Genomic DNA, 21,562 nt, shown 5'->3' on the forward strand with positions numbered 1-21,562 from the left:
ATTGATCCAAACAGAATTACATCTGTTTTACACGCATGATACCCCAGTGATCTAAACCAGAGTAATTCCATTCATCTAAACCAAGTTACTCCTGATTTACACCAGTAGACACCACTGATCCAGAGTTATCCCTTGTTTATACCATCGTAGCGCCACTGATCTAAATGGAATCACTCCTGATTTACACTGGTGCATTGTCATTGATCCAGATACTCCTGACTTACACCACTGTCACTCCACTGATCTGAACTAGTGTGACTCCCGATTTAAGCGAGAGGAGAATCTGTGCTAGCAGATGTGGAGGGTCTCAATCTGCCCCCGTGTCAGACTGGTTTTCTGCCCCACTGTGCGCTGCAGGGACCGCCCCCCCAAACACATACATCTCAGTTGTCCAACTTAGGGGAAAATGAGAAAAGTAAATAAATAAGAGGTGGGGCTTGTTGCAAACTCCTCCCACAACCCCAGAGTCAGCTGGATGCAGCTGCTATAAAAAGAACCTGACCAGGAGCTTCCCTTGGCCAGAGGTACCTGGCTTTACTTCACGCCTGGCAGCAAGGGGCGGACGTGGGGCCTGTTGTGCTCAGTGGGAAGGCTGATACCTCGTCCTGGTGGGAGGTGGGCTGAGCTCCAACAAACTTGTGTCACACAGGGGGCCCCTGAACAGCGAGCGTGGGACAGGACGGGGGGTAATGACTCAGCTGGGGTAAGACTCCCAGGGTCCCACTGGTTTCTGGTCCTGATTTTCTTTGCTTTCCCTTCCCCTCCCGCTGACTATGGGGCCCTGGGCCAGAGATCACAGTGCTTTCAGGCAGCTCTGCTTCACCCCCATTGGATTTGGAGAGATCGGCCCCTCTATTCCACACTCACTAGGTCCCAGGGCAGGGTCAGCTCCTGTCCCATCCCTCAGGGAGGCTTGATAATACTTCACTGCTAGGCAGTGCAGACAGGGAGGTGGAGGAATGGTATGAGACTAGAGGGACATCAGGATTAAATGACCTGCCCAAGGTTATATAGCAAGACTGTTGCAGAGCTGGGAACAGACCCCAGGAGTCCTGACTCCCAGTCCCTTGCTCTAACCACTAGACCCCACTCCCCACCCAGAACAGAGAAGAGAATCCAGAAGTCCAGACTCCCAGTCCCACAGATCCAATCCACTAGATCATCCTGCATCCCTCCTCCCCCCCCCCCCCAAATTGGGAATAGGGAATTGGCTTCCAGCCCCCCTGCTCTAACTCACTGACTAGATCATACCCTCTCTCCGATTTGGGAAGAGAACCCAGGAGTCCTGACTCCCAAGTCCAGTACTTCTTCCACCCCAAACTCCTTAGGAATCCAGCTCCTCTTTTCGGCAGTAAGACGTCCCAAATGGGTTTAATACAAAGAGAAAGCGCAGTGGCCGCACAACTCCCATTTGTTTTGGACTTGGGTGAGCACCACGACCCCACATTACAACAGCTCGTAAATAACAGTTTCAGGATCTGACTCCCCTTCCCATCCTGCCCCAATGACAGGGAGGCCAGGCTTAAGACGCTGGGCTTAAGAAGCTATGATCTAGGTATACTCTGCCCTGCCACTGGTGCTTTGCCCAAGAGATTTTGCGTGGTACCCCTACAGCATCTATCTCCCTCTGCATGGTATTAGGTGGGCTCAAAACCCAACCCATCTTTGCCCACAGGGTGGGGGAGGAGATTCCCATGGAGTCCAGAGGCCTCCCCAATCCATCGCCCCTGGGGGCTAGGCTGGCCTTGCGGTCTTACCCATCCTGCCGGGAGAGAGGGGAACAGCACGGGGAACGAGACTGAATTGTACAAGCTCTCTGCTCTGTGGTGACTAGGGTAAAACAGAGGTAGGTGCCAGACATGAACGGGGAAGGGGGTGTCACATGGGGAGCTGCAGAAAACCCTTCCCTAACTTCCCTGGATATGGTCGCCCGCCAAACACTTGAAGGGGAGCCCCATTGTTCAGCCTGGGACCCAGAAATAAACCACAGGAACTGTATTTGGGGGTGAGCATGGGGGACAAATTGGAGGGATGCTGCAGCTTGTGTACCCTGTAAGTCGAACCCTGTCTGCCCATCATCCTTGTTAAAAGGACACCCCAGTATTGTGCGGCTATAAAGCTGCAGGATCTTGGACCATGCTCCAGTGGAAAAATCATGTTGTGGGCAGTTCCACAAGTTAACAAACTTCTCCCCATGCAGTTTACTATATAATACAGCAGGGAAGGGTTTTTGTTTTTGTTTTTTTTTTAAATATGGGCATTTTCAGCACAAATTAGTTTCTCTTGCTCCCTGGACTCCCTCCTGAGTACAAAATAAAAATCCAACGAGTATCCATTTATGATATTTTCTTTCTTTCTGTTGTTCTTGGTATTCCTTTTTTAAAATTGAAAAGAAATCCCTGTGACTCACCCAGGCTGGGTAAAGGAAGGAGGGGGTTATATAGACTATTGGTCCCCCCCCCCACACACACACAAACAGGTGTGTGGACATGGCTGGATTGGATGAAGGAGGGGTTAAATTTTCTGTGTGTGTCCCCCACTCCCCTAGCTAGGAGGAAGGGAGGAGATAAAACTGCCCCCCCCAAGACCATCTACGCATCTCTCCTGAGACTGTCGTTCATTCATTTTGTTTGTGTTTTCTTTTTCATTTCTTTTTCATGTATTTATTTTTTATAAAAAAGGACCCAAAATGTTGAAATTTTAAAGGAAAAAAAATAATGAAACTCACCGGCCATGCCCGACACTCGGAATAAAACCGCCTAGCCCCTCCCCCTCCAAACATGGGACACGGGGGGCGGGGCGTGCAAGAGAAGGGGGACTCAGACCCCCTGCCGCCACTTAAGACTCTGCCTCCATCTCCTTGCCTCTCTTTCCCCCCAGCCAAGCCAAGAAGAGCGCCGCACGCCAGCTGGCTTCACCGCACGGCCTTGTGTTTCCCACCACAGCAGCCACAGTGCTCCCCGCACCAGTGGCAGGCGCGGAGCGGCAGGTAGCAGCACATGCAGGGCACGACGAGGGAGAGAGCCACCAGCGCCATCCAGCGGACGCAGAAGTGCGGGTGTCCCGGGTCGCAGGAGCAAGGGTCCGAGTACTCGCCCTCCGAGTCCGACATGCAGTGGTAGAGCATGCTCTCGGCACACCACATGCAGGTGAGCTGGTAGACGCAGCGCCCGATGGGGTCCGGCGCGTCCTGGCACTGGCCCCGCCCGTTTTCCTCATGGTTAAAGACGTCCCGGCAATAGACGCAGCGGGAGGGCACAGCGTCTTCCTCCGAGCCCGCCCCGCCACTGGCCCCCGGCTCCTTGGCGTGCTTCTGCTTGGGGGGCGAAGGGGCGGCGTGGATCCGGCAGGACGGGGAACCCTTGGGGTCTCTGAGGCGGCCCTCGCCGCCTCCCCCCGCTGCCGGGAAGCGGCGCTCCTTGCTGCCCTTCTCGAAGTGCACGCACATGCCGACCTTGTCGGCTTCGGCTTCCCGCTTCTGCACCGCCGCCCGCCTGTAGTCCTCATAGCCCTTGCTCACCCACAGGTCCTTGCACGGGTTGATGCTCTCCAGCTCCTCCTCGTCATGCAGGGTCACGTGCTGCAGGGGCTGGGTCTGCACCTGGGCAGGGGGAGACAGAGGTATAGCCTGCACCATTCTCCCGCCTCAGCCTCGTTAACCTGTGGGACTTGCCACAGCAGGACATCACTGAGGTCGGGAACCAAAGGATCAACCTTGGAGCCAGCAGTACAGGGCTCTTGGAAACAGAACCCAGGAGTCCTGGCTCCCAGCCTCCCTGACCTGCTCTAGCCACCAGACCCCACTGCTGGGAACAGAACTGAGGAGGCCACGTGTTGTAGCCCAAAGATCCCACTCCAATAATCTGAGAGCTGGCAGGGGAAAGGAACCATGTCCTCAGGCCTGGGCAGGAGCCCTCTGCTGCAGCCCCAGTCCACCACGCCAAGGGCATTGCCAACAGCCCAGCTGCCCATCACATCCCCTCCCTGTGCCCTGGAACTTGGGGGCCCCTATCCGTACGGAACAGATCCCTGCACCATGCAGAGGGTGCAGACCAAATCTCAAAGCCTAGAGAAGCAGATTGAGATCAGGGCCCCACTGTGCTGGGCGCTGCCCAGACCCTAACTGAGATCAGGGCCCCGTTGTGCTGGGCGCCGCCCAGACCCCAACCGAGATCAGGGCCCCGTTGTGCTGGGCGCCGCCCAGACCCCAACCGAGATCAGGGCCCCATTGTGCTGGGTGTTGCCCAGAACCCGACTGAGATCGGGGTCCCGTTGTGCTGGGTGCTGCCCAGAACCCGACTGAGATCATGGTCCCGTTGTGCTGGGTGCTGCCCAGACCCCGACCGAGATCAGAGCCCCGTCGTGCTGGGCACTGCCCGGACCCCGACTGAGATCGGGGTCCCGTTGTGCCAGGCACAGCAGACACACAGAGGGAGAGACTACCTCTACCCTGAAGAACTCCCAGTTTTAATAGACAAAGGGTTGGAGAGAGAAAGGATCATTACTCCCATGTCACCCATGGGGAAACTGAGGCATGGAGCAATGACACAGCCCATCTCACATAGGTGATTCTGTGGCAGAGCCCCAGCTCAGTGTGCTAACCCCAAGCCCATCCTCCCTGTGCACAACAAAGACCCCCAGATACCGAGAAAACAAGAGAGTTTATTAACCCCTGCTTAACTCAGACACTCTACAAACAGGTGGGAAATGTGCTCTCTGTTAAAGATCACTCCCCCTCGCTCCCCCGCAGATTCTATGCAGGGCTGGGAAAGCTCACAACACATGTTCTCAAAGTCTCCAAAAAGCCACCAGCAAGACTAGGGGGTGGAGCTGATGTGCCTGGGATTTCCAAAGGTACAAACCCAGTTCCGTCCCACCCCGCCCCCAGGCAGGCCAGCTTTAAGTTGAGAAGGCGCCACCAGCCCATGGAAGAGTTTCTCTCTCCCATCTCTTTCCTCGGGATACACAGCGCCCTTCCCCATCGCGCCCAGGGCCACGGACCCCTGCCCCTCCCTGCCCAGACCCACCTGCCCTCCCTGGCTGGTTGGCGTTGACCCCTGGGCCGTGCTGAAGGCAAACTCCTCCGAGGCAGGCGAGCGGATGTAGCAGCTGGAGGAGGACTCGCTGGTCACAATGGTGATGTGTTTGGGGAGCATTTCCTTCCGGCTGTTCGAGGAGGATTCGCTATCCGTGTGCATCTGGGGACAAAGGCGGTGGCTGTCATTGAGAAAGAAGCACCCCCGAGTGCTGCACAGGGGTCAGCACTGACTCTGCGGGGAGAGAGCACCCCCTACTGAACCTCCGCCCTGCTCCCTGCAGCTCAGTGCCCCCAGCACCACATTGGGGCCTTTGGGGTCAGCACTGACTGAGAGGGGAGAGCGCCCCCACCCTGCTGCCTACAGCACCCAGTTGTTCCTCAGAGGTCTCCTTTCTAAACACTGACCATGCCACATGCTGCCGGCATGCGCGGCCTGCCATGATCCCAGTATAAGGAGACTGCTGGTCAAGCTGAGAAGGGGTCTGTTTTCCTAGCACTAGTCCAGACCTCTATCAGCCAACATCTCCCTCTTGGACTGGTTGTCCCCTGGCTTGGGTCCCTATGCCCCCTGGCCTCTCTGGGACCCCCCCACTCCTTGTGGGAATGAGGACAATGGAAATCCACAACATCTGCTCCCAGCAGGTACTCACACCCCACCCTGAGCAGGGGGAAACCATGGAATCAGACGGGAAGTGTCCCAGAGCGCAATGGCATCATGAAGGACTTTCACAGATTTTAAGGCCTGTCTCACTTATTTCAATTGTGGGCTCCGTGCTAATCTGTACAGCACCTAACGAATGGGCTGCTTTTCTGGCTGGCCTGAAAACCCTATCCGAATCTTATTCTCTAGATTATTAATCATGTTTATTACAGGATAGTCATGAAAGACTAAAGTGTCTGTTAAGTCAGTGTGAAGTGATGAAAACAGCCTCAAGCCTGGCTGGGAGCTCTTTTTGTTCAGAAGATCACCAGGTCCAACCATCCGTGGGACACGGGGTCTGTTACCATCTACTTTTGAAGTTGACAGCGAGGGCTTTCCACTGCTAGAACTAATGTGAAGATTTCAAGGCCAGAAGTTTATCTAGATCTAATTTGACCTGCTGGATAGCATGACCCAGAGAACGGCCCCAAAATAATTCCTGGAGCAGATCTTTTAGAAAAACATCCCATCCGGATTTAAAACTGGTCAGTGATGGAGAATCCACCACGACCCTTGGGAAATTGTTCCAGTGATTAATTCCTCTCATCCTTATAAATTTACACCTTATTTCCAGTCTGAATCTGTCTAACTGCAGCTTCCAACCACTGGGCTGTGTTCGACCTTCCTTTGCTAGACTGACGAGCCGATGATTAAATATCTGTTCCCATGCAGGTACTTACAGACTTCACCTTCTCTTTGCTAAATTAAGCAGATTGAACTCCTCGAGTCTATCAATATCAGGCGGGTTTTCTAATCCTTTGATCTCACTCCTGGCTCTTCTCTGATCTCTCTCCCATTTATCAACATCCTTCTTGTGTTGCGGGCACCAAAACTGGAGGCAGGATCCCAGCAGTGGTTGCACCAGTGCCAAATACAGAGGGAAAAGAACCTCTCTGCTCCTATCGGAGATTCCTGTTGATGCATCTCAGTATGCCGTTCGCTTTTTTGGCTGCAGCTTCACACCAGAATCTCGTGTTCAGCTGATTATAATAAGGGATCATTAGATCATCTAGTCTGACCTGCATTGCGCCCAGTTACCCCCTGGAATGGGCCTGGCTTTCACTTCCAGCTGTTGGTTCTGCCTCTCTCCGCCAGACCAAGGAGCCCTTCAGCATCCAGGAGGTTCTTCCCCAGAAGGTACTTCTGCCCACTGCTCAACTTACCAACCCTGCATCATCCGTCCTGTCGGCGTCATCCTGAGACGAGGAAGAAGAGGAGGAGGAGGAGGAGAGAGAACCTGGGAAGGGAAAACAGAGGAAGGTACATGAAAGTCAGTCCCCCCAGGAAGGACATGGACCCAGTAAGGCGTCCGATTCCGGTTACTGGGGGCAGAGCTGGAAAAAAAGCATTCAGTGCTGAGAATGCAAAGGACCCATGTTGGGGTCTGTCCAGGTGAGACCCCGGGGCTGGGATCCCAGGGGGGAAGGGCATAAGGGCACCCCCATTGCCTCAAGCAGGCCCAGTGCCTGGTGCTCCATCTCCACCCACCCCACGGGGACCTGAGGGCACCAGAGCTTTGCATCTGGAGCGACGCCTCAAAAGAAAAGGAGATGTCTGGGGCCGAGCCCCAGACCCGTCTGAGTGGGGGTGACACAGAAGCATATACGGGCGCTCTCTGTCTCCCTCCAGGGGCTGCGGCACATATAGCGGTTTCTGAATCGTAGTGCTAAAGTAGGCTGGGGATCATTCGCTCAGGCAGCTGTCCCTTGGGCTTTTAGCTCCAGGGTTCCTGGGTTTGATCCCCACAGGGGGCGGGGGTGCCAGGTGCTTTCCAGACAGAGCAGAAGGGATGGTTCCATCCCAGGGGCAGGTAGGTGGGAGGGGGGAAATGCAAAGTGGATCTTCTCTGTGGATCAGTTTGCTTGAGGTGCCATAGCAGCAGCGGGCCAGTGCAGGGTAGTGTCCCTTTAAATAGCCGGGAAGCCCTGTAGCAGCGCTCACTGTGTTCCAGGCTGCAGAAGCCAGGCGGGGTTTGGGGGCAGGCGTGCTTTGCAGAGCAGTGAGGGAAGGCCGTACTATGCCTAGGGGGCCGGCGGGGAGGGGATGGAGTGTGAATGGTGTGAATTCTGGCACTGCCGAGGGGAAATGTGCAGGGAGGACTGGCAGAGATGGGTGGAGTGATGCAGCACCAGGACATTTAAAATCTGATGTGCTAGCGGATGGGGGGTGGCAGAGGTGGGGTTGGATGCCGGAGCGGTCGGAGGAAAAGGACACTACCAGGCCTAGCAGCATGGATCGGAGGGGGGCAGCGTGCCAGAGAGGAGAACAAAGCAGCCCCCAGCCAGGAGGGAGGATGGGGAGCAGAGACTGGACTGGGGGGGAGAGGTGGGAGAAGGCAGGAATCAGTTATGGGGCCAAAGGAGAGGGAGGAGTTAAGAATAACCCCCAGACCGCGGAGGGAGGGGGGATAGGGAGCCAGGCTCCGGTACAGTGCCCAGGCCTTTAGATCACTGGGAGCTCTCTAGGGAATTGACCCGGCGGAGGGGGACCAGGGGATGGTGGAGTGGGATAGAGGGAGGCGGGGAGGGTTGGGAAGACAGTGTTCCCCTGCAGTGCTGGGACCTCCGGCTGGGAATCCAGGGACTCCCAGAGCTCCAGATGTGGCTCCCTCCCTCTCCTGGCCGCTGTGACACGGAATGCCATCCACCGAGGGGCAGCGAAAGCACTGAGATATTGGAGCCTTCCGAACATCAACAGCCTCCCCACCCCCGCCCCCTCTGACCGGCCGCAGAGGGTTCATATCTCCATGGCACAGATGGGGGAAACCGAGGCCGAGAGAGATGCCTGAGGTCACGCAGGTAGAGTCGGTGGCTGAGCTGGGAACCGACCCCACGTCTGCTTCCCTGTAGCCAGCTGTCCTAGCCACAGGGCTGTGCTAAGGTGAACTCAGGTCGCTTCCAGCATCAGCGTTTGCTTGGTTCTGACTAATGCCCCCGGGGGGGGAGCTATCTGCGCCCCCCCAACCAACAGCCACTAAGGGGGGAGGGGCAACAGGCAGACCCATGTCACCAACCAGCGCCCGCATCTCCCATCGGTCCCTCCCCACATCCCCCCAGACCAGAACCCCCAAAGGGGAGCCAGACAGGCTCAGGACCCCAGCCAGCAAGACCCATGGGGCAGTCGGCCAGCCTCACACTCCCTGGGCCCCGCGCCTTCCTGGGGGTAGCAGGCCAAGCCCTGGCCCCCTGAATCTCTGCAGTCCCGGGCGCTAGTGCCCCACCTTCGGCGAGCTCCTCCAGGGCGGCCTGCACGCTCCGCTCGAAGGCTGCGGCATCGGCGGGGCTCTGGAAGGTCAGGCCGAACTTGCTGTCACCAACTTTCCAGTGGTGGAAGATGGGGTTCACCTTGTTGTAGACAAGGTCCTTCTTCAGCACGCACTCCAGGATGGTCTGCAATGGAGAGGGGGAGATTAAGGGCGAGCAGGGTCCCCCCTACAAGCTGCCCCCCCATCCAACCCCTCCCCAGGAGTCACGCTTACGGTCTGGTCGCGCAGGCGCTCCCCGCAGATCAGGTATTGGCGCCGTCGCCCGCCCTCCTCTGGGCGCCGGACCTTGCCGATCATGACGTGGCTCAGGCCGCCCCCGCCCATGGGCACCCATCCCCCGCTCGAGTCGTCTCGGGTCATCACCACAGCTCGCACCCGAAGCATGTAACTGCGGGGGGCACAAGGAGGCTCAGTTAGAGGCTCGGCTGCCCACACGCAGTCTGTGTGTCCATGCTATCCGTCACGTGGCCTGTCTCACGAGCACCCATCGCACGGGTACTACACACCATCCGTCACACGGGCACTGCATGCCATCCGTCACACGGGCACTGCACGCCATCCATCGCATGGCCTGTCTCACGAGCACCCATCGCATGGGTACTGCACACCATCTATCGCACAGGCACTGCACGCCATCCATCGCATGGCCCATCTCACGAGCACCCATCACACAGGCACTGCACGCCATCCATCGCACGGGCACTGCACGCCATCCATCGCACGGGCACTGCACGCCATCCATCGCACGGGCACTGCACGCCATCCATCGCACGGGCTGTCTTCTGAGCACCCATCGCATGGGCGCTGCACACCATTCATTGCACGGGCGCTGCACAGCATCCCATCACACAGCCTGTCTCAGCGCCCATCTGTCATACGGGCACTGAGTTCCATCCATCGCACAGCCTGTCTCACGGGCACCCATCGCATGGGCACTGCATGCCCTCTGTTACACAGGCACTGCACATCATCCATCACATGGCGCTGCATGCCATCCATCACACAACCTGTCTCACAAGCACCCATCGCACGGGCGCTGCATGCCATCCGTCGCATGAGCACTGCACACCCCCATTTCTTGGGCAAGGCAGACCTTACCAAGTACGTGTCTCCCATATGCACCTATTCCACAGGCACTGCATGTACAGTCTGTTTCATAAGCACCCATCGCATGGCCTGTCTCATGTGCATGCATCACACAGGCGCTGCACGCCATCCATCACATGGGTGTGACATGCCATCCATTGCATGGGCGCTGCAGGCCCTACCAGTGCATGGGTGCTACATGCCAACCATCACACAGGCACTGCAGGCCCTACCAATGCACAGCCTGTCTCATGTGCACCCATTGCACAAGCACTGCACGCCATCCGTCACACGGGCACTGCACACCCCCATCGCTTGGGCAGGGCAGACCTTGCCAAGTACAATGTGTCTCCCTTGTGCACCTATTGCACAGGTACTGCATGCCTCATAGCACGATCACCGTACACCCTGCCGCATGGGCACTGCACGCTCTACCAATGTACAGCCTGTCTCATGCACCCGTTGCACGTTCACTGCGTGCCCTGCTAAAAAATTCTCCCACTGTGCCCCACATCATGCCACCCCGAGTGGAGGGAGGAGGCTGATGATTTTGTAGCTGTGGGGCATGTTATGACACTATCCCATCTCGAGCAGCCTACTCACAGCCTGAGACCATTCCCCCTTCCCTTCCCCCCAGCCGATCCCCATCTCCCTGTGACACCCCTACTCCCCCATATGTCCCCCAACTGATCCCCAACTTCTCTCTCTCATCTGCACCCCCAGCTGATCCTCACCCCGCTCCCCAGTCTGCACCTCCAGTCTATCCTCAACCTCCCACTCTGCCTGCCCTCCCCCAGCTGATCCCAATCCACCCCAGCTGAATTCTCCCCCCACCTCCCATCTGATCCCCAATCCTCCCAGCCAGCCCCCTTTACTGCAAGATTCTAGCCCAATGCTCCTCGTTGCCCAGTGTGAATGGGCAGCTCTGTTCCGACGCCATGGGGCTCAGAGGCTGGACCCGGCAGGTACTGGGAGGGGGCCTGAACAGCGCCAGTTACTGAGAATTGTGGGGTGGTGGTGGAAGGAAGCGAAAAGCAAATGCGGCGAGATGGAGATGAAAGAGCTTAATGGAGAAATAACAGCTGTGTATGTGCCCAGCAGGCACAGCATCGGGCTGGGACTCAGCAGACTGGGGTCTACTGCCAGCTCTGCCACTGGCCTGCGCATTACCCTGGGAAAGTCGCAGCCCCTCCTTGTGCCTCAGTTTCCTGACACCCTTTTTAGACTGTCAGCTCCTCAGGGCAGGGACTGCCTCTCACTTGGTGTCTGTGAAGAATCCAGCACAATGGGGCCCTGATCTCAGCTGGGGTCTGTGCAGTGCCCCACACAACCAGGCCCAAAATCAAGGTGCTGCACAGACCCCGACAAAGATCAGGGCCCCCAGTGGCAACGGAAGAGAGTTGGGAAGGAAACAGTTTTCCTAGCCAAAGAAAATTTTCAGTAGTTCAACATTCCACCCCACCCCACCCCTACACCCGCGCACACACATCTCAAATCAGGACAAAGTCAAAATCTCACTTTTTTTTGCAAACTGAAAAACTGTCAGTTTCAGTCCATTGAAATGTCGTGTTTCAATTTTGACCTTTTTCCTCTTCGTTTTTTGTCCTTTAATAGGTTTTGGTCTAATGAGCTGAAATTTCAAACTCTAAAGTCACTTTGAAGTGGAAGAAACTGAATGCTGTCGTTTGGACAATCTCAGCTCTCCTTCTTCCAAACATTTGTCGAGTCGTCAAAACCCATCCTACTGCATGGACAGCTTCCATGAGTCTGCAGGTTTTGGCAGGAAAAAAATTATATTGAAAAACTGAAAAATTCCCAACCAGCTCTTGAGCAGAATCCAGGAGTCTGGGGTCCCGGAACGGAGCACCTGGCTGTGTTAAGAACAGAACCCAGGTGTCCGGGGTCCCAGAATGGTGCACCTGGCTGTGTTAAGATTCCTTATCCCCACCTGCCCAGACACCCTAGCGACGGGCTGCTTACTGTCCCTCCTGCTTTTGAGGGGGCATATTTAAACTGAATTCCATGCTGTGGGAGGGTCTGGACCGAGAGCTCTGAGGAGCAAGATCCCCCCACATATCCCCTGTGCAGTGACCCCCCCCCTCACCCACACACACGCTGTCCCCCCTTGTCCTTGAGGACACCTTCTTTCCTGGAGGATTTCAGTCTGCATGGCTCAGCCTGTCCTGGGAGACCCTGAACGCCCGTGGGATGCTGCCGATTGTGGCTGGCTTCCCGGTCTGGGTAAGGGCTCAACCCAGCCAGCTGGCTGCTTTGCCGAGTAGAGGCCCAGGGTGGCATGGGTCACGGAAATGCTCCAAGACAGGGTGGCCTCGCGGGCTGCCATTCCAGCATGTGATTCTCACGAAGAGGACGGAAAGCAAAGCCTGATCCCAGTGGCTGGAAGGATTTTACGCCCATCTCTGCCACAGCCCAGGGCCCTGGCCTCGGAAAAGCTCATGTTCACTCTGAAAAGTGCTGACACCGACCAGATGACGGCCACCTCCAGTGTCGGTCCTGGAGGAATTGCTAGTTCTCTTCCTTGAATGCTGCCAAAGACTCCCAGTGCCTATTTCATCTCCCCTGTCCCCTCAGTCCTGACCTGCAGCCCCCTGCTACCCCAGCCCCGGGCTCCCCACCTACCCCCCAGCTCTTCCGGTGTCCCTCAATCCCAACCACAGCCCCCTGCTATCCCAGCCCCAGGATCACCCCCACCCCTTCCGGTGTCCCTCAATCCCAACCACAGCCCCCTGCTATCCCAGCCCCAGGATCCCCCCCTCCCCTCCAGCTCTTCCAGTGTCCCTCAATCCCAACCACAGCCCCCTGCTATCCCAGTCCTCCCCTTTCTTTGCACAATCCCCATCCTCCCACTCCCACCATGATGCCAACCAACTGGATTGGCAACTGATTAACCGTTCCCTCCCACGCCTCCCACCGCAGCCAGCAGCAGCCTCAGCTGCCCAGGTGTTACACAAACATGGTGCTAATCTGACTTTAAAAGCGGATGCGTTTGGCTTCCATCTACAGAAGTTAATCATTGACAGTTTACAGCTGGGCCCCCGGGGGCAGGTGGTGTTGGTTCAGGCAGGGCCCATTGCACTCCCAGCTGCACCCAGGAGGGCAGAATTTGCAGCACGGAGCAGCACCTAAAGGCCAGGCTGAAGGAGGGAAGCTGGTTAGGGGTGTGGGCACTGGGATGCGGCCCTGGGCTCGAGTCCCATCTCTGTCACAGTGTCTCCTGGGTGACCCACTTTGCCTCTCCTCTATGGCCTGGGGAGAAGGACCCTCCCTCTCATCTCAGACTGGCTGGGCAGGGGCTCTCCCCCAGGCAGTGGCCACACACAGTTGTGTCCATTGCCCTGTAGTGAAAGCAGTACAAATGCAACCTCCCACGAGGGCCATTCTCCCAGTACACAGGAGCTGCTCCCAGTACAAGCTACATAAAAGGTCCTGGTGTAACTGGCCACTTTAACTATTTCTATTAAACCACCAAACATCACCCCCCAATCGAAACGGGGGGAGCAGGTGCAAAACCTGGGTGTGGACCAGGCCTCACGAGGTGTCTGTGCGCGCCCAGCACAACTGGGGTCTGTACCATGCTGGTCTGACAGACCAGCCGCCGCCTTCCCGACCTGCCCCCAATTTCTGCTCGGGTCCATGCAGTGCCTGGGGCAGCGGCTTCTTCCACCCACCTGATGTCAGCCAGGGCCTGTGCAGTGTTTGCACGACGGACGGCCCTCCAGTGTCGGCGGGGGCTGTGCCATACCTGACACAACGGGAGACCCCTTGACGTCAGCAAGGATCCGAGCAGTGGGTACCCCTTCAGTCTCGAGTCAGGGCTCTCGGTGCTACCAGACTGGGAAAGGCAACCACTGCAGACAGGAAGGGTTAGGTCCCCATAAGCTCTGTACTGGAACTTCTGCCCACGTTCCCACACTCCCAATTTCCCTCTGCTCTCCACCTGGCGTTTTCCAAGCTCACCTCCAACCCACAAGGGAATGTTCCTGGGAAATTTCCACCAAATCCATCCAAGGTGGATTTTCCATCTCTTGAAGTCTTCAGATGCAGACTGGCTGCCTTTCTGGAGGAGATGCTGTAGCCACACACACAGCAGCCGGTCTCAACACAGCGATGACTGTGTGACATTCTCCAGCCTGTGCTATACAAGAGGTCAGACTAGATGATTGAATGATTCCCTCTAGCCCTGAATCTATGAATGAAACTCAGGCTGTGTCTGTGCGACGGAGCCTGTGCTGGGATAGCCCTCTAGTGTAGATGCAGTTAATGCCAATAGAAAGGATTTTCGGTCAGCATTGTAACACCACCATTAGCCACATGGGCAGAAGCCCTCTTTTGTTAGCATAGCGGGGTCTACATTGGTGATTTTCTGGCAGAGCTGTGTCAGCTGAGATGTGACATTTTTTCATACTCCTGGCTGACATAGCTATGCTGGTATCAGTTTTATGCCGACTCCAGGCCCCAAGGGCTATACCTTCTGCTGTGCACAGAGTGGAAGGTCTTTGGGGCAAGGACTAGAACTAAGTGAGGAACTGATTTTTCGGTTCAGAAGCTGAACTGAAAAATTGAGAGATTGGTTCAGTTTGAGCCCTAATGGATTTTGCTTGTTTGTTTTTCCTAGTAAAAAAGAAAAGTTCATTTTGGGGGGTCATTTTGGGTGTTTTTCACCTTTAAAAAACCAGTCATATTGCAAAACAAAATGCTGTTTCGAAAAGAGAACTCAAACCATTGTGTTCGGAAATGGCCGAACAAACCGTTTCAACCTTTTGGATTGCGCCCTCGCGCCCTCCCACTCCCCTGGGATGAAACTATCTGCAGAATTTCATCCGTCTTCACTATATGCCCCCCTCCCCCCAATTGTCCAGCTGTAGCAGGGACCATCTTTTTGGTCTATGTTTGTGCAGCTCCAAGCACAATGGGGTGCTAGTCCTCAACTAGGGCTTCTTGGGACTACTGCAAATATAACAACATACGTGGCACCTAGAATTGCAAGATCTGTCCATTACCAAGCACATAGGCTAGACGGGGTTGCTTTAGAGCTAATCTGATTTTCCTAGTTTACACCAGTGCAAGAGGAAGTCAGGCCCAGGAAGATACTAAAAACGATACTACAATCCGAGTTGCCAAGGCTCTCCTGGTAACCTCAACTCCCCCACACAGAGGCTAGAGGATGAAGTATGCTGTTTGTCATCACTTTAAATCCTCAGATACTATCCTCAACAAAGCCTGTAGCTAGCACAGCTCCATCCAACCATTCATGTACCTCACCCAGGTGCCTGCCACTACAATATTATTCCTCATCGTCCAGTGGTTTCTCCAGCCTCGTTTTAAAATATCCCTCCCCTCCAGGAGTCAATTCTCCGGAGGATCTTCCCATTGAACAACGGGCCTTGCGTTCAGTCAAGATTTACCCTTTCTTTAATTTTGTGGAGTTCAAAGCCAGAAGGGACGATTGGATCACCTAGACTGGCCAGGCCACAGACTGCACCCAGTTACCCTTGCATTTGGCCCAGTAAATTGAGCATCTCTTCCAGCAAGGCAGCGAGTGAATCCACCACTTCCCTTGGGAGCTGGCTTTACTCACCAGTCACCCGCACTGGTAAAAATCAGTGCCTGGTTTCTAGCTGGAATTTGTCTGGCTTTAACTTCTTGTTCTGCTCTTCTCTGTTAGATTAAAGAGCCTTTTGGTAGCCAGTATTTTCTCCCCACAAAGAGATACAGACACCTTGATCAAGCGTGCTCTCTATCATCTTTCTGATAACTACCCGGATGAGTTCCTGACGTCACTAAGGCATTTTCCCCAGCTCTCTCCAATTCTTCCACAATCTCATCCATAGACAGCTAGTTCTAACCGCTTCTCCCACCCTAAAAATCATTCCACCCATCCCAGGGGTTTAAATCTTCATATATAGGAAGATGGTTCTCTGTTGCTCCATCTGCCAGCTACCAAAACCAGGAAGATTTAGCTCTTTTTGGCTTCCTCTGGAAATCAACCCCCAGTTCACCGGGCTAATTTTTCGCCTGTCACAGCGGAACAAGGGGACAGCGAGAGGTGACAAATGCAAAGCTGATACTTGGGAAAGGCATTGTTATATACAATGGACAGTTCACCTGTGAAACTCATTGCCACAAGATTATCCTGAAGGCCAAAGAGCCTAGCAGGATTGCAAAAAAAAAAAAAAAGTATTAGACATTTATACAGATAAAGGTTATATTACACTGATTAGACAGAAGTAATATGGGATTCTTAGATTGGAAGCTCATCGAGGGCAGAGATTATCTTTTTGTTCTGCATTGGGTCAGGACCTAGTGCAACAGGGTCCTCGTCTATGGCTGGGGGGTGCGCATGCACGACTGTAAAACAAAGGATAAATACTAAGGCAGACGACAGGCTATTACTGAACGCTCACACAATTCACACAGTGCAACAATAATGATTCTCTACATCTACGCAGATGTTTTCACCCGAGGATCTCGAAGCACGTCACAAAGTCTCTATTCCCAAGACACACATAGCGGGAGTGATTTACCAAACCCATCAGGGGCAAAGCCAGGGACAGCACCCAGGACAGAGAATAGCATCACCGTGCCTTGCTCTAACCACTCAATCATGCTGCCATCCAAGTAAAAAATCCACTGCCTCGTGTTCTTATCCTGTGCAAGTCCTCTGCTGTCACACTGCCCCTTATTTAACTTGGCTGGTAAACTCCTTCGGCCAGAGGCCGTGTTATATTTCTCTAGAAATACAATAACAGCAATTGCACTCGGCTTCCACAGCCCAATTTCATGGGAGGCTCTCAAAGCTTTGACAAAGGAGGATTCTGTAATTATCCCCATTTTACAGACAGGGAACAGTACACCGAGGGGAAGTGATTCCCCCGAAGCCAAACACAACCCAGAGCCCTGAGTCCCACACACCCCACTCCTCTCTCAGAGCAAGATAGAACCCACAAGTCCTGACTCCCCACCCCCACTTTAACCACTCCCATCCCAGAGAAAGATCGGAACTCAGACCCCTACTCCCTTCCCAGAGGCAGGAAAAGAACCCAGGAGTCCTGACTCCCAGTCCCACCATGTTCTAACCACTAGACCCCACTACTTCTCCCAGAAACAGGAACAGAATCCAGGAGTCCTGGTTCCCAGGCCCCCCTGCTCTAACCACTAGCCGACATTTCTAGGCACAGAACCCAGGCCTACTGACTTCCCATCCAGAACTCTAACCACTGCCCCACTCTGCCTTTAACACATTAATGGAACTGGAGGAGTAAATAATATTTCACATGATCCATCTGACACAGCCCCCCCTGCTAAAACCCAACAGCAATTACTCATTTTTCTTTATTCACCAGCTATGACTGTTTTACTTAAAATAAAATCATATCAAAATATAGGTGTATATTAAAAGAATACAGATTGCTACGTCAAGTTTAGAATGACGTTTGGGATGGCTTTGTGTCATTTCACGCTAAACCAAAGGGCCCTACAAAAACAAGCAGATAAAAAACCCTGCAATGGGGCAAAGGTTACAATGATTGTTACCCAGCTAGGGTCGCAAGCAGGTTTTCAGGGGTCTCTTATCGTTACTTGGGAAGGGGAGGGCTAGGCTATATAGGAGGGGGCTCTCAGAATGGAAAAGTGTGGTGCCTACTACTGGGATAAATGCTGCATGCTTTTTCTGGGTTTACTGTTTAACAAGCGGGGAGACAGGGAGTCCGGACGCCTGGGTTCTGTCCCAGTGCTGGGAAGGGAGTGGGGTCTAGTAGTTAGAGCAGTGGGGGCTGGGAGTCAGTACTCTTGGGTTCTATCCCCACCTCTGGGAACAGAGGAGTGGTTAGGGCAGGGGAGCTGGAGGCCAGGACTCCTGGGTACTGTCCCAACACTGGGGAAGGAATGGGGTCTAATGGTCTGGGCAAGGGAATCTGGGAGTCATGGCTCATTGATTCTATTCGCAGGTCTGCCACTGTTAGGCATTGTCGAGAAAGTCACTTCCCCCTGCTCTGGCCCTATTTCCCCATCTGTAAAATGGAAATAGCAAGGCTGACCCACCCCTCCCACAGCAAGAGCGCTTGATGACAGAAGAGCCAGCAGGAGGTGCTGCAAGTGGTAGCCAAGCAGGCGTGCCCTTTGCCAGCCAGGAATGTGCTAAGTGTGGTGAACATCCCTTCCCTCTGAGTGGCTGAGAGCACTTTTCATGCAAGGATGGATCTAGGCTCCTGGTTCCTCTGAGAAATGGATCAGATTCATTATTTCCATTTTACAGATGGAAGAACTGAGGCACAGAGCAGGGGAACTGGCTCACTAAATGATACGCAGCATAGTCATGGCAGAGCTGGGAATGAAACCCAGGAGTCCTGATTCTCAGCCCCACCCCGTTCTACCCACCAGAGCCCACTCCTCTGTGAAAAAGTTATATTTTGCAGCTATTGATATTTTGCCTCATTACACACATACGCACACAAATTTACTTCTCAATTTTGCTCTGAAATAAATGGCCAACTTTTGCAACAAAAAAACAAGAATGAAAACTTTCCTGCTTAAATAAAATCAACAGACCACCAGTATGTAATGAAAGAAGCTCTCTCCACCAATCAGAAGACAGTGCAATGCATTTCCAGTAATTCAGAATATGAATGAAGACTCTTTTAAGACAATCCCCTTAATAAAGTCAAAAATCAGAAGAGAACACCAGATTGCCCTCCTAAAAATAAAATAATAAAACAATTAAGAGTGTTTTAAGCATATACATGACATCACAATGCGTTGCCATGGGAAACGACATTATGTATTACAAGATCAAAGATGCTGAAGCAAAGTGGATCTACAGATACCTGGTTTTTAGGAGGTTGGGGGGAGGAAAATAAGGGAGAAATGGGGGGCTTCAGACACGAAAATGACAACACTGTTCAAAGACATAAGACATCCCTACAAACACTCCAAGTAAGCCATTCCCCATTTTCCAGTCCACACAAATAAGCATTTTTCTCCAAGCCCCACCATCATAACACTTCAAAAAAAATAATAATTAAAAAAATATCAGATCTGGGGTTTTTCACTGCAGGGTTTTTATTTATTTAACACGGGGAGGAAAATTTTAAAATAATAAATAAATAAACCCAAACCCTTCTGCTCACACAACCATGAATTAAATATACATATTACCCACTATGACTAAAAATCAAACAGACCTTTTGCCAGGGCTTAAAATGCATGTCTCATTCCCCGCCCCCACCACCCCAAACACAACCAAAGCCTAAAATTATAGATCTATATAATACACATTGGAAATTCGATTCTCTTACCCACACCCTGGCCTCCCTATTTGCAGGAACTACATTTAAAAAAAAATCCCACATCCTTCCGAACAAATAAATGAAATATTCCTAGATCACAATATTTTAAAATTCACCTTCACAGCATCTTCTAAGCACTCTTTTCCTGCAACACACACACACAAATCAAAATCCAACCCAAACAGACATACAATGGATACAGATCATGCCCAGATACATACTGTCCAGTTTCGAACCTTCTTGCAGAAGCTGTCTGCTGGTGCATATATTTATGGAATCAAAACAGTAGGATTTATTTTGTAGAAAGAAACACCCCAGATGTGATCTGTAACCCTCCCACCCCCAAGCACCACTGGCTTCCCCTCTGCCAATGCTGTAGGCACTGGACAACATGCATGCGAAAAGGTATGTTGAAAATGCTTATCTATGGCCCAACTGCTTGATCCTTTCAGACCATCTCAATGGAAACCATGGGATTTTTGTGAATGGAGGGTCACATGACCCAAGCTAGGCTCTTTGTCCCTCTTCCTTCAATAAACAACAGGTGAACAAGAAAAAAAAAGAATCCATAGGGGGGAAAATATAGTCACAGGATGTGTCAGTTTCACTCCACATCTCAGTTTTAAACAGCCATCAATTCCCACTGTGTGGCAGTGCCAGATTTAAAGGACCCCCTCCCCCTCCCCACATCCCCCTCCCCAACCAAAAAACTGACATGCCAAGAAGGGAAGGAAATTAAACCCACCATGATGGATCCTCTAGGTGAACCCTGTCTTTTTTTTTTATGAATGAATCCAGATGCAAATAAGATTGATTCACAAACAAATACCCTTCACACCCCCCTCCTTTTAGGGAGGGGGGACAGTTAATTTCATTCATAAAAAAATCATAATAAAATGGTTTGGGCTTTAAAAAATGATTAAAAATAAAAGAGGATGGAGAGAAGAAATTAAATTAAAAGCAGCAGCAGCAGCTGGGAAGAAGGAGAATGGAGAAATGAAAGCATGCAGGATGTTTTTAGAGATGTCATTTTATTTTGCCTCCTTAAATGAAAATTATTAATTTTTTTAGGCAGCAAAACAAAATTTTAAAATCTCGATTGTTTTGCCAAAAAAAGGGGGGGCATAAATTGGGTTAAAATATCCCCTCTCCCTCTTGCTTTTGTGGGGATATTTTTAATGGGGGGTGGGCAGATGGTAAATGAAGACCGACTCACTCTAGTTCCATGGCTGGTGCAGCTGCTCTGTGTGTGTGGCTTGTGTGTGTTTTATATGTTGGCAGGATTTTCAATTTTTTAAAAATTTCTTTTCTTTTTCGTTGTTCATCATTATAAGGAGAATGAAGATCCAGCAGCCATTTTTCAGCAAGTAACATTTCTAATCCCTCCTCCCCCTTTTTTCTACCCCCCCCATTCCCAACCCACCCTCCCTCCCCCCCATTGCACCTGCCTTGGTTAATACTGACCACAGCTGGGGGCCTGGACTGATTTCTTACACCGGGAGTGGAGAACCAGGAGCTGGGGAGAGAAGAGAGAATCCAAAGCTGAGCTGGGAAAAGGGGAAAGGAACAGAGAAAAGTGGATTCCACTTGGTCCTAATGCCCCTATAGGATTAGGGGAGGAGAAATCAAAGCGCCTGAACATTAATCATCAGTCGATGGTTATGGAGGTAAGAGGACGTGGGTCGGAACCGGGATCAGAAGAGCCTCAGGCAGATTGCCAAGCAAACCCAGATCCAGTGCTGAATTTCTCACCTTGGCTCTATAATGGGCCAGAACCAGAATCCCAGGTTTGAAATCAAGGAAGGACCAGCACGCAAACCAAGATCCGATCCCAGTCTCATCTCTTGTCCCACTGAGCCCAAGCAGAATCCAAGATCAGAACTCTGGGGAGGATCCGCACGCAAACCCAGAGCCAATCCGAATTCTAATGTCCCAAGAGCATGTTGGACAAACACCTCTCAGGGATGGTCTAGGGTTTACAAGGTCCTGCCTCAGCATAGGAGGCTGGACTTGATGACTTCTCAAGGTCCCTTCCAGCCTCACACTTCTATGATTTTATATCCTGTCCCAACAAGCCAAAGCAGAATCCCAGGTCAGAACAATGGGAGGGATCAGCGTGCAAACCCAGATCCAGTCTGAATTTCACAGCTTGTCTTGTTACCTCTAAC

General features: G+C 52.8%; 1 protein-coding gene across 1 annotated transcript; it reads right to left on the reverse strand.

Moving 5' to 3' along the window:
* Positions 1 to 384: 384 nt before the first annotated feature.
* On the reverse strand, positions 385 to 20,946 carry SPRED3 (sprouty related EVH1 domain containing 3). Its single transcript, XM_050928567.1, has 6 exons — positions 20,859 to 20,946; positions 9,217 to 9,391; positions 8,959 to 9,127; positions 6,902 to 6,975; positions 5,028 to 5,198; positions 385 to 3,601 (listed from the first exon to the last, which is right to left on the reverse strand). Exons 2-6 carry the CDS (start codon positions 9,385 to 9,387, stop codon positions 2,915 to 2,917), a joined length of 1,272 nt encoding a protein of 423 aa, XP_050784524.1. The 5' UTR covers positions 9,388 to 9,391; positions 20,859 to 20,946; the 3' UTR covers positions 385 to 2,914.
* Between the last annotated feature and the right edge of the window lie 616 nt (positions 20,947 to 21,562).

Source organism: Gopherus flavomarginatus, chromosome 18 (assembly GCF_025201925.1).
Source record: "Gopherus flavomarginatus isolate rGopFla2 chromosome 18, rGopFla2.mat.asm, whole genome shotgun sequence".
Taxonomy (NCBI): Eukaryota; Metazoa; Chordata; order Testudines; family Testudinidae; genus Gopherus; species Gopherus flavomarginatus.